Source organism: Somniosus microcephalus, chromosome 19, assembly GCF_052327205.1.
Source record: "Somniosus microcephalus isolate GS21.2 chromosome 19, FLI_Smic_1.0, whole genome shotgun sequence".
Lineage (NCBI taxonomy): Eukaryota > Metazoa > Chordata > Chondrichthyes > Squaliformes > Somniosidae > Somniosus > Somniosus microcephalus.
The window spans coordinates 11600909-11618946 of NC_141005.1; the positions used below are offsets into that span (position 1 = coordinate 11600909).

Below are 18038 nucleotides of genomic sequence, written 5' to 3' on the forward strand. Positions count from 1 at the left end.
CACACTTTGCATAATTACAAGCAGTTTATCAACACAAAGACATCTATGTGGACCTTTTCTATAAATTATCACCGAAATCGATTTAATTACAGCAACGCCTAATTTAACTCTACTGTTGGCATTCTGAAACTTAAAAGGAAACACTCAGACTGCACTTTAAGAGGAAAAAAAACAGGCACGCCCAAAGGATTGGGTGAAAAAACATATTATACAGTGTGGAAAGGAATCACACACATCAAGGCAGTCCCAGTTTTGACCATCGTTAAGGGCTGAGTTAGCCGATTTCAGTCAAGGTGGTGACAGAATCCCTACAGTTGCCTTCAGGGTCCTCTGGGATTCCTGGTCCTGATTATTATCCCGATGAAAAGTAGGCACATGTAGACATTCACACATGACCAGATCCGGTTTGGTTTCAATGAACCCCACCCCCCCCACCCCCAACATTCGCTGTCCAGATTCGCATGTGAAGAATGGCCATTTGGGCAAGGTAGCTGTTGCTATCTGCAGAACGATGCCACAGATCAGTAACCACTTCCCTGTGGGGAAGGGCAAGGAGGGGAGGGGGGATAAGACAACAAACAGGAGAGAGTACAAAATGGAAGAAAGAATAAAGCAGTCAGCAAAGTGCCAGCACATTAATTATAACTCGAGCTAGTCAGATATTATGGCATAACCGACTATGCATAATCACACATTAAAACAATTTATTTTTGGGAGTGGCGAGTAGACACAAAAAGCATTTGATGAGCTTGGTAGAACTGCTTTATTTCATAGCAAGTTTTTTTCCGTACAACCAGGATTTATTTTTTGAAATTAATCATTTTTTATTGTAAATGTTGGATTGCTTTTATTAAAAATAGAAATGAAATTCTATTTATTCCATAAGCGTAGGATTTAGACCATTGTCAGCTCACTAGTCAACAATCTCTAACCTCATTTCCATTACTCTGTCTAAGCAAGGCAAGAATATCTCTGGCAATAAATCTCTGTACACAACTAATAATCCAATTAGCAGCTCTCACCAACAATCCCTACTCGTGACACCAAATATCGCCTCCCAGCACAACAAACTATTTCTGCTCAAACCACCGCTCCCCACTTCAGTTCTCGAAAATTGTAGCTTCACATTTTAAGTTGAAAAAAACCTCGTTTGAAGCAGAACATGCTACCAATCTCACACGCTCAACTCCAGTGCTGCACACTCCTAGTACAGAGCAGTCTGTCAGGAACAAAGTGGCCCAGTCAGACAGACTCTGTCTCCATTCCTTTTACACATGGGACAGCTCCTTCTCAACAATGTCCTGCCCTCCACTCCGAGTTACGCACATGTATACTCGTACACGTACACAGGAAAGAAACATCCCTTCACATACTTCAGATATCACCACCATAAAAACACTTATAGGACAAACAGAATAGTTCACAGTAAGCTGAATACTGAATTTATTAACTGTACACCAAGTCATTTAGCTACATGGCAGGATATGGATTATCGACAACCACAAGGTGAACTCCTGATCTAAGCCAGGCATCTGACAGAATGAGGGAAAGAAAAATAAAGCAGAGAAAAAAATGCCTGTGCTCTCATAAGGGGAACTTAGACTGCAATGATCTTGTGGATCTTAAAGTGGCCTTTCAATGTGGCACAAGGAAGCACTTTGCACTATTCTCAATCGATTGAGAACAGGGGACTTCTCCTAGCTATTTGCCAATAATGGTCTGTACGGCGACAAAGATTACGCTTCAGAGATTAAGTAACTTTAAAAAATTGGGAGAGAGAAGAGGGAGGAAAGAAATGTAAGAAAATCACTCAAATTATATTAGATTTATAGACACGTTTCACTTTTATGATGTGTATCAGTTTATATACAGAAATAACAACTGGAAATACATAGCAAGTCCGTCAGTATCTGAAAAGGGAACAGACAGGTTAATGTTTTGGGCAATGGCACTTCATCAGATTGCCAGCAGTTACATTTTTCTCCTTTATAACTTAGAAGTTGATCATCAGAAAGTACTCCAACAATAATTTATATTCTGAAGTTATTAGAGGTAATGAAAAAAAATAATTGCCCTATTTTTAGACGACGTAAGGACAAGTTAAAGCTGGTGAAGAACCAAGGGTCTCAAAGCTGGAGAAGGTTCTCTACAGGTTCTGCACCAAGATGGGTCATTGGATAACCTGTCTCTTGTATCTGGGATATAGGGAGGCAAGTGATCGGGAATAGAAAAGGGTGCACTCACCAAAGGTGTGTGTAGGTGTAAATACCTGTTTGCCTGTCCCCTGAGCACACTTAAAGGTCAATGTGCAAAGTGATAGCAAGAAAGTACACCAATATTTATTATCTAACCTTGAAAGCCCCATTTCAATATCCACTTAAAATGTATCATCGCCAAATAATGGTTCATTTTTCATGCATGTATCCGTGTAAAATTATTTCAAGAAATCAACAGTAACTATTTATGTGCTAGTTCTAACCATAATTATTTTGCCATTTCTCAGCCGAGCGCATTACCTTCATTGGTTGAAGTGTCGAGCTGGTTTTTAAGGTTTGCATATTTGCTTGGACATAGTTTAGGCGGTAGTGGGGGCTCGACATCTGTTGATTGAACTTCCAAAGCTTCCGAACTTCCTTTTGACTAAAACAAACAATGATTGACAACGGAGAACAGATGTAACTTATGTTTTTAAACAGCACAGCAACCATTTGAAAGCATCTTCCTCTTAATCCTTCGAATTTTTAAGGTCATACACTTCTGTTTTGTCCTTATATCCATGTACCTGACTGAATATGTGTAATTATAAGCAGTTACTGGAGCCTCAGCATTGTGTTCACGTCAGGAATGGGCAAGCCTGTTTTGCACAAGACAGATGAGAATTTTATTAATATGAATTAACTGGATTTAAAGAAGACAAATACCAGAGGTGCATTTGACCCACTAATGTTAAACCTACAGCAGATTATCATAGTGGTGACAGTGCAAGTATTAAAAAAATACCAACACAAATCTTGATGCAGGGTAACATATAAATGGCTTTATCAGGTTGTCTACCAATTGAAATGTGTTGGGACTGAGCATAGTGCATTAATTTATACAGCCCTGGGTAAATTCTTTCTTTAGGCTAGAATGACTGCTCTAAGTAACAGGACATGTAAAATGTACATTTTACTAATGGTAGAATTTCTGAAATCAGGATTAAATATTTTAATTGGCCTGCTTTATTTGACATGTAGTTCAATTTCTCCCTCCTCCCTATCTGCACAGTCTTCTTATGCCACACACATTACCTGGCGAAAATGGTTTAGAGACTGACCTATTAACATGTACACAAGGGAATCGGTATAGACCTTTTCTCCAATTTTCTCTCTTATGAAGCATCTGAACTACCCATGACAACACAGCTGAGATCTGTAACTTATTACATAAAGAAATTACTAGGAAAGCCAGTGTCCTACCACATAATAGTACTGTACATTGGGATTCCAATGCACTGTGTCCTACCACTCTAGTATTGTACATTGGGACTCCAAAATTCCAAAATGTTACATTATAATGTACTGAACTGATTAGATTATAAACAGGACAACGCTCGATGGGTCGAATGACCTCCTTCTGTGCTGTACTATTCAATGATTCTATGTAAGTGGCGTAACTGAAGAGTTTAGCGAGTTTCTGAACTCTTGGTACTGATGTATCAAACATGCAGTGGAGCAAACCTATATCGTCATAATCAAGCAGCTGATTTCATACCATTAAGTACCCAGGAGTGAGTCCTGGAACCTTAGCCTGTATACCAACAAATGTGATGGACACTGTCGGGCAAACTTTGAGTGGGGTACCCCAATGCTGAAAACCTAACACTTCGATGCTGTCTTGTGGATATAGAATGCTAGGCAGTCAACTCAAAGGAGTGCAAAGGTATTAAAAGCCTGAGGTTCATAAAGCTCTGTATTTAAATAAATGAGGGTAATGGATATAATAATAAGAATATTTTAAATATTAAAAACATCATTTTGGTCTCCTTACCTTCGCCCTGTTCAGATTGCCCTGAATTCCATTGTCATTTATCTTGAGTGTAATCTGTCTTTCAGACAACGGAAGTCTGACAAAAGGAGATTTTACTGTTATCATCTCTTTCTTTCTGTAGTCAACCACGTACCTGGGGACAGGAATCAATCACATTAAAATAAAAGGAACACTGCAGATAACTGTTTATAATATACATAATAGGGTTATAACATACAGTGAAGTCTGATATCACTGTGCTTAAATCATGCAGTTTGATCACAAAAGTCAGCTATTCATTGCTGTCCATTAGTGCATCCATCATAAGTTTAAAAACTGACTAAAAACAAAGTCTTCTCACAAAGTTCAATGTATATTTATAACCATGATCATAATGATGTACAACCATTATTCAGAATAGCCCATTCCAAAACCTTTTTCAAGGAAACTTGCATTGCACTTAGAATTATGCAGTGTAAAGAAAGAGTTCATCAGACTGTCCTGAAGTCTACTAATGCTATTGATTTCTTTTTATGTTGTAGTAATGTTAGCCTTTAGTCTTTGTTTGATAAACAGGGAACTTTAAGTCAATTTAAAGAACTACTGGGCTGTTGGGCCAGCGCTGACCCTGCAGCAATGATCAGTTTCAGAATGAAGTAATGAGAGACTTAATTAAAGATGTCCCGTTGCACACTGGTTCACAAGTTTCAGGCGAACTTCAATCATTTGATAACAGTATAGAAAAAGTTAGCAAAGGAAAACATCTGGGCATACATCATCCGTTTTAATTGGCACGAATGATACAGAAACAAAGACAGACTTGTAATTAAAGGTTTCACTTGGTAGAATAGCAATTAAATGGAACAAGAGGGAAACTATCAAGAAGAACAAAGTAAGGGAGTTGTACCAGCAATGTTCCTTTAAAAGGCAGTGCAGCTCTCTGGACCTCCCGCTTAGCCAGCTCGCCAGCTTTTCAATGGCAAAAACTGCGCATGTGCGGTATTTTGAATGGGCCGCACACCCAAAAAAATGAACGGGCACATTGTGTAAAAGTCATGTTAACATAACGGAAAAAGAGTTTGTTAAGTAAGGAAAACAAAAGTTATTGATAAGGGATAAGTCAATTAAAATCTGTTTACACAAAACTGTATTTTAACTTACATAATTATGTAATACAGAATTGTGTAGATCACCACGTAGAGGGAGTGAGAGTATTGTATAAAAACTGTGTTTGTAATGAGTATTTGGATTCATAAAGGCCCAAGATCCCCAACCAGCCATCATGAGGCGTGATTGTAAGTACTAGCTTCTAAGTGTATATGTGTAAGAACCATTGCATGTACTGTATGCTTTATAAACCCATGACACCAGACAAGAGCCTTATTGAGAACCTTACGCTAATAGCAACACACCCCAGCTTTTATTTTATCCTATACAAACTATGTTATCATGAATTTCTCTCAGTTGCTTCTCTTATTGTACCACTGTACTACATTTTACAAAGTTGAACCCATTTTAAAAATCCTGATTCAACCTTGAATTTCACTCTTATGATAAATGAACCATGTATAGAAGCTGGTTGTTGGATCTATCATTTTAAAATTGCTCAATTTTAGTAACAAGAAATTTAAATAGAAACACTTACCTTGGAGCTAAAGGACTACAAAGTACGTATTCCACATTACCGCAGCATCCGCGGGTGAATGGATTTACGCCACCTCGAAATTTACCCGTTACCTGTATAACATACACGGTGCTGATTTAGTACACATAATAAACCAATTCAGTACTCAATGGCCTGGGTGGAAATGGCAAAATATATTTTTTTTAAATTGTGGTAACTTGATTTCAATTTTATAAACCTTTAATTTAATTGTACCAGTGATCGAAAAAAAAAAATTATTAAAGCAGCAAAATTACTTTAGAAGCAGGATAGGACACCTCTGACGCTTCAGAGCATTCATTCTCTATTATATTCGTCTGTTTAACTTACCTGTTCATTTGTTGTCCGTCCCCTGGCAACTAAAACCATATGGAATCCCGTAAGCCCCACAACAGGAATGAAGAAAAGACCTGCTACACACATGACAGCCATGCTATTTACTTTAGTCAAGGAAAGACCGCTTATTCACTATGAGCAAAGGTAAATTCAACATACACAAATTAATCTCAATATGCACAATTTTAGTGTGTTTCTTATCTACTAGAACCAGTGGCTAACGGTAGAAATTGCATGGCAAATTTTCTCAACAATTTAAACCCAAAGTATTAATTTCTGGATCACACATAGAAGCAATTGATTACCAAAATCGCAAGCATTGTGCATCTGTTTGATGTTTCATGCAAAATAGTTTCACTTTTCAGAAGAGTTCTTTCAAAAGCGAGAGGCTTGAAATTCATGTTCCTCTGAATATGAGGAACAGTTCCTCTCCTTCTTGACTATGTGGTGAAATTGTCACTTGCACAGGCAATTAAATTTCATGGGCATTTTTGCAAAGAATACTTCCAATAAATTTTATTTTCATATCTAATTTTCCCCCATCCCTTCAGAAGGTGTTGACTCTTCCTGGTTCCCCATGGATGCTACACACCCTCCAACCCAATTGTTCATTCCTAGTATATATTGGCTTAATCCTCAAGTGTCAGTATGGTATTTGGTCATGGTAATATCACAGTTAGGCTGGATCTTGTTCTTACCTCATGTCCATACACTAGCACTCACTTCACTGTGAAAGTGAGCGACCAGGAGTGGAAACCATGGCCGATTTTTTTCCCCCTTCTCCATTCCCCAAGGGCTCTGTAACCTCTAACTGAGCTCAGCTACGTCAGCACTGCACAGCGAATTGAATCTGGTCCGTATAGCTTAGTTCCAACATAACCACTGCTCCGATATTTTCGGACAGGAGTTGCTGGTAATGGTTCTGCTGTTGCCATTTACAGCTTATCTAGACCCATCTTTTGTTTCTTTACTTGTCCCATTACCATCCCCTTTTGCCTCGCATCTTCATCCCTTTTGCCATTTAATCACTCCTGCTCTCCACCCAATCCCCTTATGTTCTTTCCTCCCCATCCACCGACTCCCCTTTCCCTGCCTCTGTACTTGCTTAAAAACTGTTAAATCTTAACTTATTCCAGTTCTGATGAAAGGTCATCGAGCTGAAACGTTGGCCGTGATTTTGCCAGCTGTGAAATTTTAAATGATTGACAGCAGGTCGGGAACTCACTGTCAAAATGCGCAAACCTGCATTTCCCAATGTCGGGTCTGCCAGCGCTGAGCAGACCAGACAGGCAGCAGCGGGGGACCCAATTCAAATCAGTACTGGCTTGTTTACAGCATTTTAACTTTCACAGGTCTCCCACCGGTTTCCTGCTGTGCTTAGACCTCGTCAGTGAATCAGCTGATAAGTTGACAGCTTCAAATGTCAACTCAAAGATCCCAGCTGATTGAGACATCTTCCCTTAAGCATTAGCATCTCTAAACTGCATTTCCACTACAGATTCGGGATGCTGCAAGTCTTTACACAAGTCTCCATCCACTCTGACCTCATTACCTCTCTCACCATTGACAGATCGCTTCTGCCATCTCTACTTCACCTGCCATCTATTCCATCAGCATGGGTGCACTTTATACTCTCTCACCTTGGTCCTCAGAATCTGACCACAATCAGCCCCAACACCAGCATCACCAGGCACACCAACAGCAGTGTTGAAAATGAAGATTTAAATGTTTGACACCACAGTAACAGAAACTTCACATGAACATTGGCTAAAACACACAAGTGCCTACCCTTGTGTGTTGTTAGTTGGTATGAGAGATGGGGAAGTGATAATGTAGATAGAGAGGGATGGTTGGAGGTGCAGGGTAAGTTGGTGTGAGTAAGGATGTGCAGGAGTAGGATAGGGAAGGCAGAGTGATGAGGATGTGATGAGTGGCACAGCAGGACGAGGTTGAGTGTGGCTTTGCAGTAACGTTTTGTGATCTACTGAGGTCATTAAAAGGTTTGCGCCACTGCAGCCTGGTCCTCCTGACGACATCCCTGCTTGTGTCCTCCTGTGCAATGTGCAACCAGGCCGAGTTGGTCTCCTGGGGGTGGGGGGGGGGTCTCTTCCGCCCACTGGAAGGGAAGAGAACCTCCCTTTGTGCTGTGATTCCCTCCATAAGCATATGGAGGGAGTCATAAGAGCGCTTGGGTGCAGCCATGCACTTCTGTGCCGTGCTCGTCAGTGTTTGCAGCACCTCAATGCTGTAGAACACTGACAGCACAAATGTCAAAGTAAATTTGCGCATGGTCCCTTTAAGGAAACTGGCTGATGACGTGTCATCAAATGACGTCATCAGACCTGCTTCCGTCAATTGGCCGGGAAAGTCGCTGGACGGGCTTAACAAGCCCAATCAGGGGAAAGTCATGTCGGAGGCTGGGATGGAGACAGCAGCGGGGTCGGGACCTGCCACCAACGTCGCCCGCCGAGGTAGGGAAAATCATGGCCATTGACTCTGTTTCTCTCTCCACAGATGCTGCCTAACCTGCTGAGTATTTCCAGCATTTTCTGCTTATTATTTCAGATTTCCAGCATCTGCAGTATTTTGCTTTAGCTTAGTTCCATATTAGACTGTACATTGATCAACTGCACCACCAGGGAGAGACACGCATGATCTACAAACTGTTGACAAAGTAGTCAGAAATCTTTGGTTTATTGCATCAGTGACTAAATTATGCCATCAAAACTAAATCCAAAACGATATTCTATTCAGAAATGCACTGACATACAGTTAGTAATGTGCAGCCTCTACCTTAGGAATAAATTACTGGATTAGAGTACATGCAGATAGCAAGCTGATCTCTAGTAGTGCTGCAAACGGCAAGTAAACAACCAAATGTAGTTTTCACATGAAAGGGGGTTAGAGGGTGGGAGATATTTGGACGAGGGAAGTGTAATTCAGTCTCCATTTTAAAGTCATAAATTCTTGTCCTTATTCTTATATAATACTTTGATTGGATATGATTGTTATAAGTAGTAAAACTGATGGCAATTTGTAAAGCAGACAAGGAGAGTTGCTTATAGCACAGGAGTTTCTCTGCAGTACATGCCGACAAGCTGGGAGATGCTAATCTGGGCACTACAGTGGCAATGCTGCTGGGAGGGTGTCATTACAGCATCACTTTACATTTACATAGCTAGTTTCTATTATAAATGGGGACATAGAAATTTATGGTGGGAAAAGTTAATACAAAAGTGCAATGCAATCGTGACAACAGGAAGTCTGGTTTTGCAGACAGGAAGCATGTGCAGACATAAGGATTTTAATACATTAGATATCTGCATTAAATAAGCATGACTGCTAATAGATGTGAAAGAGATTACAAGATAAATACAGGCAAGGAATTCCATTTGCCCATCTTAAATAAAGAGAAGGAACTTGCATTTATATAGTGCTTTTCACAGCCTCAGGACGTTCGAAAGTGTTTCACACCCAATGAGGTACTTTTTGAAGAGTAGTCACTGTTGTAATGTAGGAAACGCGGCAGCCAATTTGTGCACAGCAAGGTCCCACGAACAGCAATGAGATAATGACCAGATATTCCACTTTAAGTGTAGGTTGAGGGATAAATGTTGGCCAGAACACTGGAGATAACTCTCCTGCTCTTCTTCAAATAGTACCATGGGATCTTTTACGTCCACCTGAGAGAGCAGACAGGGTCTCGGTTTAATGTCTCATCCAAATGACGGCGCCTCCAACAGTGCGGCGCTCCCTCAGCACCACACTGGGAGTGTCAGCCTGGATTATGTGCTCCTGTCCTGGAGTAGGGCTTGAACTCGCGATCTTCTGACTCAAGAGGAAAGAGTGCGACCACTGAGCCAAGGCCGACACCTTAACCCATCTATTGAGAAGAAAACCTAAAGCTCCATCATAGCATACAATTGATTACCCTAAGCAGAAGAAAAAACATGAAAATTAAATTAATCTTTCGTCAGTTTCCACTTTGTGCTCCCTTGTCCTAGGCACCTTTCCTATACCATTTCGTATCTTAGATACTTCGAGAAGGCCCTTTCTCAAGGCGAAGAACTGCAGTCTACCTTCATAGCTCAGGCTCCAGGATTGAACATTTTCTGTGTCTGCCTGACTGAAATTGGAGAGTGTTCAAGGTTGAGTGGGACCTGAGCACTGTCGAGTTTCAGCACGAAATCCTCTGACTTATATTCCACTGATTTAACAGAACAGTTCACCATTCTGTTCAGTTTGTTGCCTGCTGCTCCACAGACTTGACACACAAAGTCTAACACCCCCACATCTCTTTCAACCTCACCGTTAACTACTCCCACATTATCCACATATAGAACTGAAGGAGTACTGAATGTTTTGTACAGAAAGGCTGTAGAAGTGGTGCTAATGCTAAATTAGAATTGAAATGCTGCAAATAACGTCAGGATGTGACAGTGGGAGAAACCTGGATAGAAATTAGCAGCAAGGGCAACAAAATGATACGTGGCAATTGGCACCAAGCGTCAGCTAAAGGTGAAAAGATGAGTTGTTCAGGCATAGTGATAATGAGAGAACATCAATATCTGGCAAGGAAATTGGACACAACATTTTATTGAGAAAGAAAGAGAAAGGAGAGAAAAAGAGAAAGCGAGAGAGAAAGCGAGAGAGAAAGCGAGAGAGAAAAAGCGAGAGAGAAAAAGCGAGAGAGAAAAAAGAAAAAACAGAAAAGAAAAGAAAGACTTGCATTTATATAGCACTTTTCATAACCTCAGGATGTCCCAAAGCGCTTTACAGCCAATGAAGTGCGGGATAGTTCCTACCAGAGTATTTGAACAGCCACAAAGAAATCATTTGTAATTTGGAGGTATGCGAACATTTAAACAGAAGTGATCACTGTGCAACTACAGTACTCTTGATATTGTAATAAAGTTAAAGTGAAAAATACAAGATAAAAGTGAAGATCACATCATAGATTGGAAGACGAATACTCATTTGACAATCAAGAAAGCGAAATGCAACATAGTGTTGCCAGAATTTACCAAGCTACTGCAAGTTAAAACCAATACTGTGACATTATGAAACCATATATATTTTGTAAACTTTTTAGTTAGAATTAAAAGCAAACAAGACATGGTGCACCAGAAAATGTTCAGTAACATCTCATCAGTAACTCATAATAACCGAACAGTGTGTGACAAACAGGTTTTAAAGTTAATACACAAATTGACAAATGAATTTCAAAAGATTGTCTCAGAAATTCACTTGTTTGATGAATAGGAGCAGCAACAAAGTTTTATTCAATAAACTAATAAAGAAGGTGAAAGGTTTCCTAGGAACAGGGCTGATTATTTGATGCATGCATAGATTTGATTGTAACTGAAATACAACCGAAACCAAAATCAATTCCAACACATAGAAGTCCATGTCAAGCACTTAAACTTATTCTCAAAACAGATTGTGTATGTGCAAATCTGCCGTCGTCATCCCTCTCCTCAAAAAAAGCCTTTCCTTGCCTCTGTACTTGCTTAAAACCAGTTACATCTCTAACTTCTGATGAAAGGTCATCGACCTGAAACGTTAACTCTGTTTCTCTCTCCACAGATGCTGCCTGACTTGCTGAGTATTTCCAGCATTTTCTGTTTTTATTTCAGATTTCCAGCATCCGCAGTATTTTGCTTTAGAATTTGTTTCATCGCTGGTTTGATACTAAATTTGCAACTTTGTCAAGTCCCATGAAGCTATTTATCAAGCTACATCAGTAGCTTTCAGCGATTTGAGCAAATCTGAGAACCTCAATGGTTTAAAGATTACTGAAGAGACAACGTGGCCTGGATCAGCCACCCGTTGTACTGCAGTCAATAGGACTCAATATCGGGCGCTGCGTACAACGTGCGGCCGATCCAATGTGGCCCGATTTGCACCACCGCCCGAGACTAATTTCTAACCCTAAATGTTTAAGACATTTAAGGCTTGATCTTTTAAGATGCTCCTTAAAACCTCTCTCAACTGCCCTAATAAACCTCTCTCAACTGCAGTTGAGGCCAGCTTATTAAATATATTCAAGAAGGAGTTAGATATATTTCTTGAGGCTAAAGGGATCAAGGGATATGGGGAGAAAGCAGGGACAGGGTACTGAATTTGGATGATCAGCCATGATCTCACTAAATGGCGGAGCAGGCTCGAGGGGCCGAATGGCCTACTCCTGCTCCTATCTTCTATGTTTCTAATATCTCGTGTGGCTCGATATCAAATGTTGTTTTATAACGCTCCTGCAGAGCGACGGTGATGTTTTACTACATTAAAAGGTACTATATAAATGCAAGTTGTTGTTATTTACCTGTTGACTTGATGAGCAGTGAACACACACACACCTTTATTTTCATATACTTAAAATAGAAGTCAATGGCTTCTCAATGAAAGACCATGTAGCAATGCAGCAAAGGATACGTGATGGCGGTGTGTGGGGCAGCAAGCTCTTCAATATGGTTTAAAACATAAAGCAGTCCAAAAGTAAACACACCGATCATGTGTACACTAAGGGAGAGGAGGAAGAGGAAGAAGTAGCGGTAGTTTCTTCGCCCTATGCAGTTGTTCACCCACGGACAGTGATGATCAAAGTCCTGAAAACAAAACAATGGACCAAGACAAAAAAATCGTAAAGTAAATTTTTTTTTCTGGGAAGCAGTGTCAAAATGTAATATGAAGTCTTTTCTGTTAAGAACAACCACTTCACTTTCTTAGAGGAAACAGTAGGTACAGATAGTTCTTTCATTTATCTTCTGCCCATCATCTTCTTCAGTGAACTGGGAATCAACGGCAGGAACTAGCAACCCAATCACTCCATGATGCACCATTTCCCCAATACAAGTGCAGCGGTACCAGCTATTGTATGATCTTATATCGTCTATTTAATTGATGTTGACTATGATGCAAGGCTGAACTATGCTCACAAATGCGCTGTTCAACAATCCGTTTAGTTATGACATTAAACAGCGTCAGAGAACACCTTGGAGTGGCATGCAAAGCTACCAAGATCAGCTGAGTTAGCAGATCAGCTGCTTCCCACCCCAAATGCCGTTCTGATTTTCCCCCCTTTCAACCAATTGCAGTTTGAGAGGTTTGTTCACAATTTCACATAACTTTGCAAGCTTTCTTTTAACTATCCTGTTTGAGCACACACAAAAGAAGATGTCCTTTGATACAATAGAAGCCATCAGTAGTTGAAGCTCAGGGAGATTCTGAGCTGTGCAGACCAGGAAGGCCCTAGGTTCAATCCCAGTCCGTGCCGAGTCGGGGCAGGACAATTGTCTCTCAGTGATGAGGGAAGGTTGTGGGGGAGGGAAACAATCCATTGTTCCAGCTTCTGATCACTATTCAGAGACCTCCGCTAGAAGTGCATGCGTGTGGACCTTGCGTGAAGACAGATTCAGGCTCAATTGTAATGGTCAAACAGCTTACTGATGCTCACTTTCAAGATTCACACAAGTAATGGCTATTTGGGCAAGGTAATGGAAAGTTCCCAGCATCCGTGGAGTCATACCCAAAGAGTCAACGGCCTAGAAATTCACTATGGCCCTGCCAGCTGGCTAGCGCCCAAAAGTTAGCGCTGGGCGGGAAGCCTATAGCGATAGTCAGATATTCATTGTTAGCGCCCCAATTCGGAACCGGGCGCTATACCAGGGTGTGCCCGCCTCCGCTTGGGGCGCTGACACTGAATATCAGCGCTCTTGGCGCCGCTGCGCCAGCCGCTGCGGAGCGGCAGGCTGCGGTACTGCAGGCCTCCTCCTTCTCTTAAGGGGGAGCTGCCTGCAACGGGGAGATCGCCGCTGGATAGTGCCGGCAAATGAGCCCGGCACCACGGGGAAGTGCCGGGCTCGCGGAAAGCAGCCGGCAATGCCGCGGGGGGGGGGGGGGGGGGGGGGGGGAGGGTGGAGGAGGCCGGGGAAGGAGGTGCGGGCAGGCGGCCGCCGAAAAAGCGGCCGGCCGCACCTTCCGCTTTAAAGCGCCCCACTAAGGCAGCAGGACGGCCCCGTTTTCTGGTCGCTGTTTGCGGCCGCTTCGGAGGAGGCGGCCGCAACTAAATATGGGGATCGGGCCGGTTTCGGGGCAGAACCGGGGCACTGCGCACACCGATGACGTCATCGGTGCCGGCGCAGCGCTAACGGCTACCGCCGCCAATACCGCTGCGCTGAATATCTGCGCAAACTCATTTCTGCCGCAAAATCACTCTTTAGGCATTAACTGGGCGCAAAGCTGGCAGCGCCTTAATGAATTTCTAGGCCAACGTCTTTGCGGGGGGGGGGGGGGGGGGATTGGAGAGGCAAAAGAAGAAAAAAAAACACCAACGTACTATCATGTCAGCAACAAGTTAATAAGCCACTGTAACAACAGCATCTCTTACCTCAACACAGTTGTCACACACACTGCAATGAGAGCATCGCGGTGGCCTATAAAAATGACACGTCGCACACCATTTCATCCGTACTTGGATTCCTTTGATTTCCACATTCTTGTAGAGTGGAGCTCGAAAGTCATCATCCTTATCCTCATCCTCATTAGCTGAAAGAAATCAATTATTTTATAAAACAGAAACCACGTTAGAATTTGAAATAGCTTCCCTCCATCGTGCAGATTTCACACTACAGTGTTCTGTGATCTCAGCACTCAACAGTGCCAAAAATATAAGTAATGGCATAATTGTGGCATGAATCTTCAGTTCAATAAAATACATTTATGAGTCCTTTCCATTGGTGAGACAGCTTAACATGATGATAAACCTTAACATGATGAATTCACCATTTTAGGGGAATAAAAGTGGGTGGTGTGGAAAATCTTCATTTTTGAAGTGATCACATGAATTGTTACTTCAAAACTTCCATCGTCTCAAACCGTTCACTCTTATCGTTGTTACTTTGTTGTCGAATATCTCCCTTCCCATTTCTTTCAAGCGAGGGCTTTTGAATTTCAGTATTTCTCTGATCTTAGTGGATTTAAAGAGTTGTAGTTTCTCTGTCTGTTTTCTACCTTGACCGCCTGCCTCAAGCTCACCTTGGACAATCTGATCATATTTCTTGCTGCTGTCGCTCACAACTCTCACAAAACCTTAGTTGCTGAGAGATGAACATTCCCTACTTGAGCCTGGTCAAAGCTCCAAACTAGTTTTAGTCTTCCACATGATTCGGATTCTAAATAATTCTTCAACTCAGTCTTCATTTTAGTTCCTCCCACGTTCACTGAAACCACGTCAGGCGAGTGCATTAGTCAGACTGAGCAGCCTTATTAAAGTGGTTAGGCGATGCGACAACCTTGTGTGTCGATTTCAAGCAGTGCCGCATTGAATAATACCAGCAAGTTAACCTAAAGCAAAATGGACTAAAGGATGACAGTCCAAACCTACTGGATGCTTACACAAATAGGATAAGATGCAAGATTTCTTTTTAAAAAAAAGGCATGTTGTTTAACAACATTAACAAAATGTGTCAGCAACCCTGACTCAAGCACATTAACACACTTTATATGCAGAGTATTTTCATTTTCCCATGGAATATGAATAGTGTACAATCATAGAATCATACAGCACAGAAGGCCAGTCACCCTATCATGCCTGTGCCAGCTCTTTGAAAGAGCTATCCAATTAGTCCCACTCTCCCGCTCTTTCCCCATAGCCCTGCAATTTTCTCCCCTTCAAGTATTTATCCAATTCCCTTTTGAAAGTTACTATTGAATCCGCTTCCACCGCCCTTTCAGGCAGTGCATTCCAGATCATAGTAACTCACTACATCATTTTTTTTTGATCTCTGGTTATCGACCCTCCTGCCAGTGAAAACAGTTTCTCCTTATTTACTCTATCAAAACCTTTCATGAAGTACACATAATTCCATTCCATCATCCACAATGAAAAATCCAACTAATGAATAGCATAAGATTGATGTGACCAGTGATACAGACACGTGGCTGATAAAGGATCTTGCAAAGGTGCAAATTATTTGAGTAAAACAGGAATCAATCTAAATATTTTGCACAGCATGTTGAGATCATTGAAAAACTATGATGTGCCGCACAGCCAAATGATTCAATACTCAATAACCCAAAGTGGATCAGAGATGGTACGATCAGCAGATTTACCTTGGAGGGCTGCCAAAATGCAATTTTCAAATGTCTGTTTCTCTTGTCATTCCCTCCCCCACATGTGCCATCCTTGTTATTGCTTACAGCATTTGCTGAAGTTCCAACTTCTAGAACATTCTTGCCAAATATTCCATTCCACAGATTGCAAAAGAAAAAGGACTAGACTGATGCTTCTCCGAGTCTCTCCGCATCAGTTTGATTCAAATCACAATTTATGGGTCGCCTTAAGGCAGGACCTTTTATTCCAAACTTGGGTTGGAGTAAATAATCCTGTACCATGTTCACAGTAACTCAGTATTGTCTATGCTGTAAATGCACAACTTGCGTCTGTATTCGAACTAGGGCTTCGCGCCCTAACTGAACATTAGTATGTAGTTGTGATTTACTGTAAAGTGTGATGTTTAAATTACAATTTCATGCAGGTTTTTGTCTCAATAAATAGGGATGTGACTTATAAACTGTCGTAAAATACATTTTACGAAAAATTGATCAAACTTCCAGATTGTGCTGCTTGACATTTGGGAACACACCAACAACATTAAAGAAATATTCCACGTGGTTGGTTTACAAACTGCAGCAGCTTTTAATGAAATCTACAGGCACATTATCCAAAGCTCCTCTCACACATTCCTTGGCAGCTGGTTCCAAGATGGATGATTAGACTTGCTGGCATGGAGCAATGTACACGGGACGGGAGAGGAGAGGAACGGGACAAGCAGAAGCAGAAGCCTCTTCGATGCAGGACATCACGATTTGAATAAACCTGGCTACCTTTCAATAATGTCAAGTGTTTGGCCAGTCAGAGGCAGATCACATCTGGAGCAATAAGCAAAATCAAGTTACAATAGTCAGTTAAATTGGTTCTTCCATTTTAATATGCAAACCAAAGCAGCAGGCTACAAAACAGCTGAATCGAGCAAGAGGCATTTATAGCCTAATTTATATAAAACGCTAAAAAAAAGCTTAGCAGTTCAATATGCTTGCCAAATTTCAAGCTCTGCACTTTAGCACCAACTAGATGTATACACTGATTTAAAAAAATGAAACAGAACAAACTATTGAGGCAGTAATGTTACTCAAAGCAGATGAACCTTCATGCTGCGGCAAAGGCAGTTTTGCTTTCCATTCAACGAATAATGGCCCAGAAATTCGGGTCTCCACGGGTGAGTACGCACGGGGTACTCACCCGTAGGCCGAATGGAAGTGCCGGTTTTCTGCATGCACTGCGCATGCGCGGGAAACCGGCACTTCCGATCCTCTGAACGAAGAGGTTCAGAGGTCGAACGCGCACGCAGGAGAGGCTGCACGTGCGCTTTGAACTTAGGTTTTTTTTTCTGCAGGTTTTCCCGGGATCGTAAGCCTGCAGTATTTAGAAATGTAAAAAGCAGGCGTAAGGCCTGCTTTTTACAAGGTAAGTGGTCAATTAATTAAAATTAAAACATTTTTTCCACAGGTTTATTATTTTTAAATACTTTAAAGCAAGGTAAGTTTATTTTTAGCCCCGTTAGAATATAAAATTATTTTTTTCAAAAATTTAAATTATTGTTTAAAATAGTTATTTAATGTAATTTATAGTTTATTTAAAAAGTGCGATTTAAAAAAAAAATTATTTGAAGGTTTACTGCTATTTTGGGGCCGTAGTATTTATAAGTTTTGACAGGTCTTCCTGTCAATCTTATGAATGGGTATTCCCTCCTCTGATTGGCTCCCCATGGCCCACGTGATCCCAGGGACGCATCGCACTAACTGCGCCCCTGGGACACACAAGCACTGCGCGCCGGCAGCTGGGCCAGGCCCCGGAGCGGAATTCCACGGGGCCCTACAGCTCAACTGCCAGCGCGCAAAGTAAGTGCAGGTCGGGGGCTTACACCCGCGGGAAGCCCCCGGCCCGAATTCCTGGGCCATTATATTTTCAGAG

The 18038-nt window shown here is 41.5% G+C and overlaps 1 protein-coding gene across 4 annotated transcripts in view; it reads right to left on the reverse strand.

The window, feature by feature from the left end:
* Window positions 1-18038, reverse strand: part of zdhhc8b (zDHHC palmitoyltransferase 8b) — a 262473-nt gene that overhangs the window by 20852 nt on the left and 223583 nt on the right. For all 4 annotated transcript variants that reach the window (XR_015081788.1, XM_086011956.1, XM_086011959.1 and 1 more), the window contains exons 3-8: window positions 14394-14551; window positions 12440-12612; window positions 6002-6104; window positions 5654-5745; window positions 4030-4162; window positions 2517-2640 (exon numbers count right to left, since the gene is read on the reverse strand). Coding sequence is in view for 3 of the 4 variants with exons in the window: in XM_086011956.1 (XP_085868082.1) it covers window positions 2517-2640; window positions 4030-4162; window positions 5654-5745; window positions 6002-6104; window positions 12440-12612; window positions 14394-14551 (783 nt within the window). In the remaining variant the exon portion in view is untranslated. The remainder of the gene's footprint in view (window positions 1-2516; window positions 2641-4029; window positions 4163-5653; window positions 5746-6001; window positions 6105-12439; window positions 12613-14393; window positions 14552-18038) is intronic.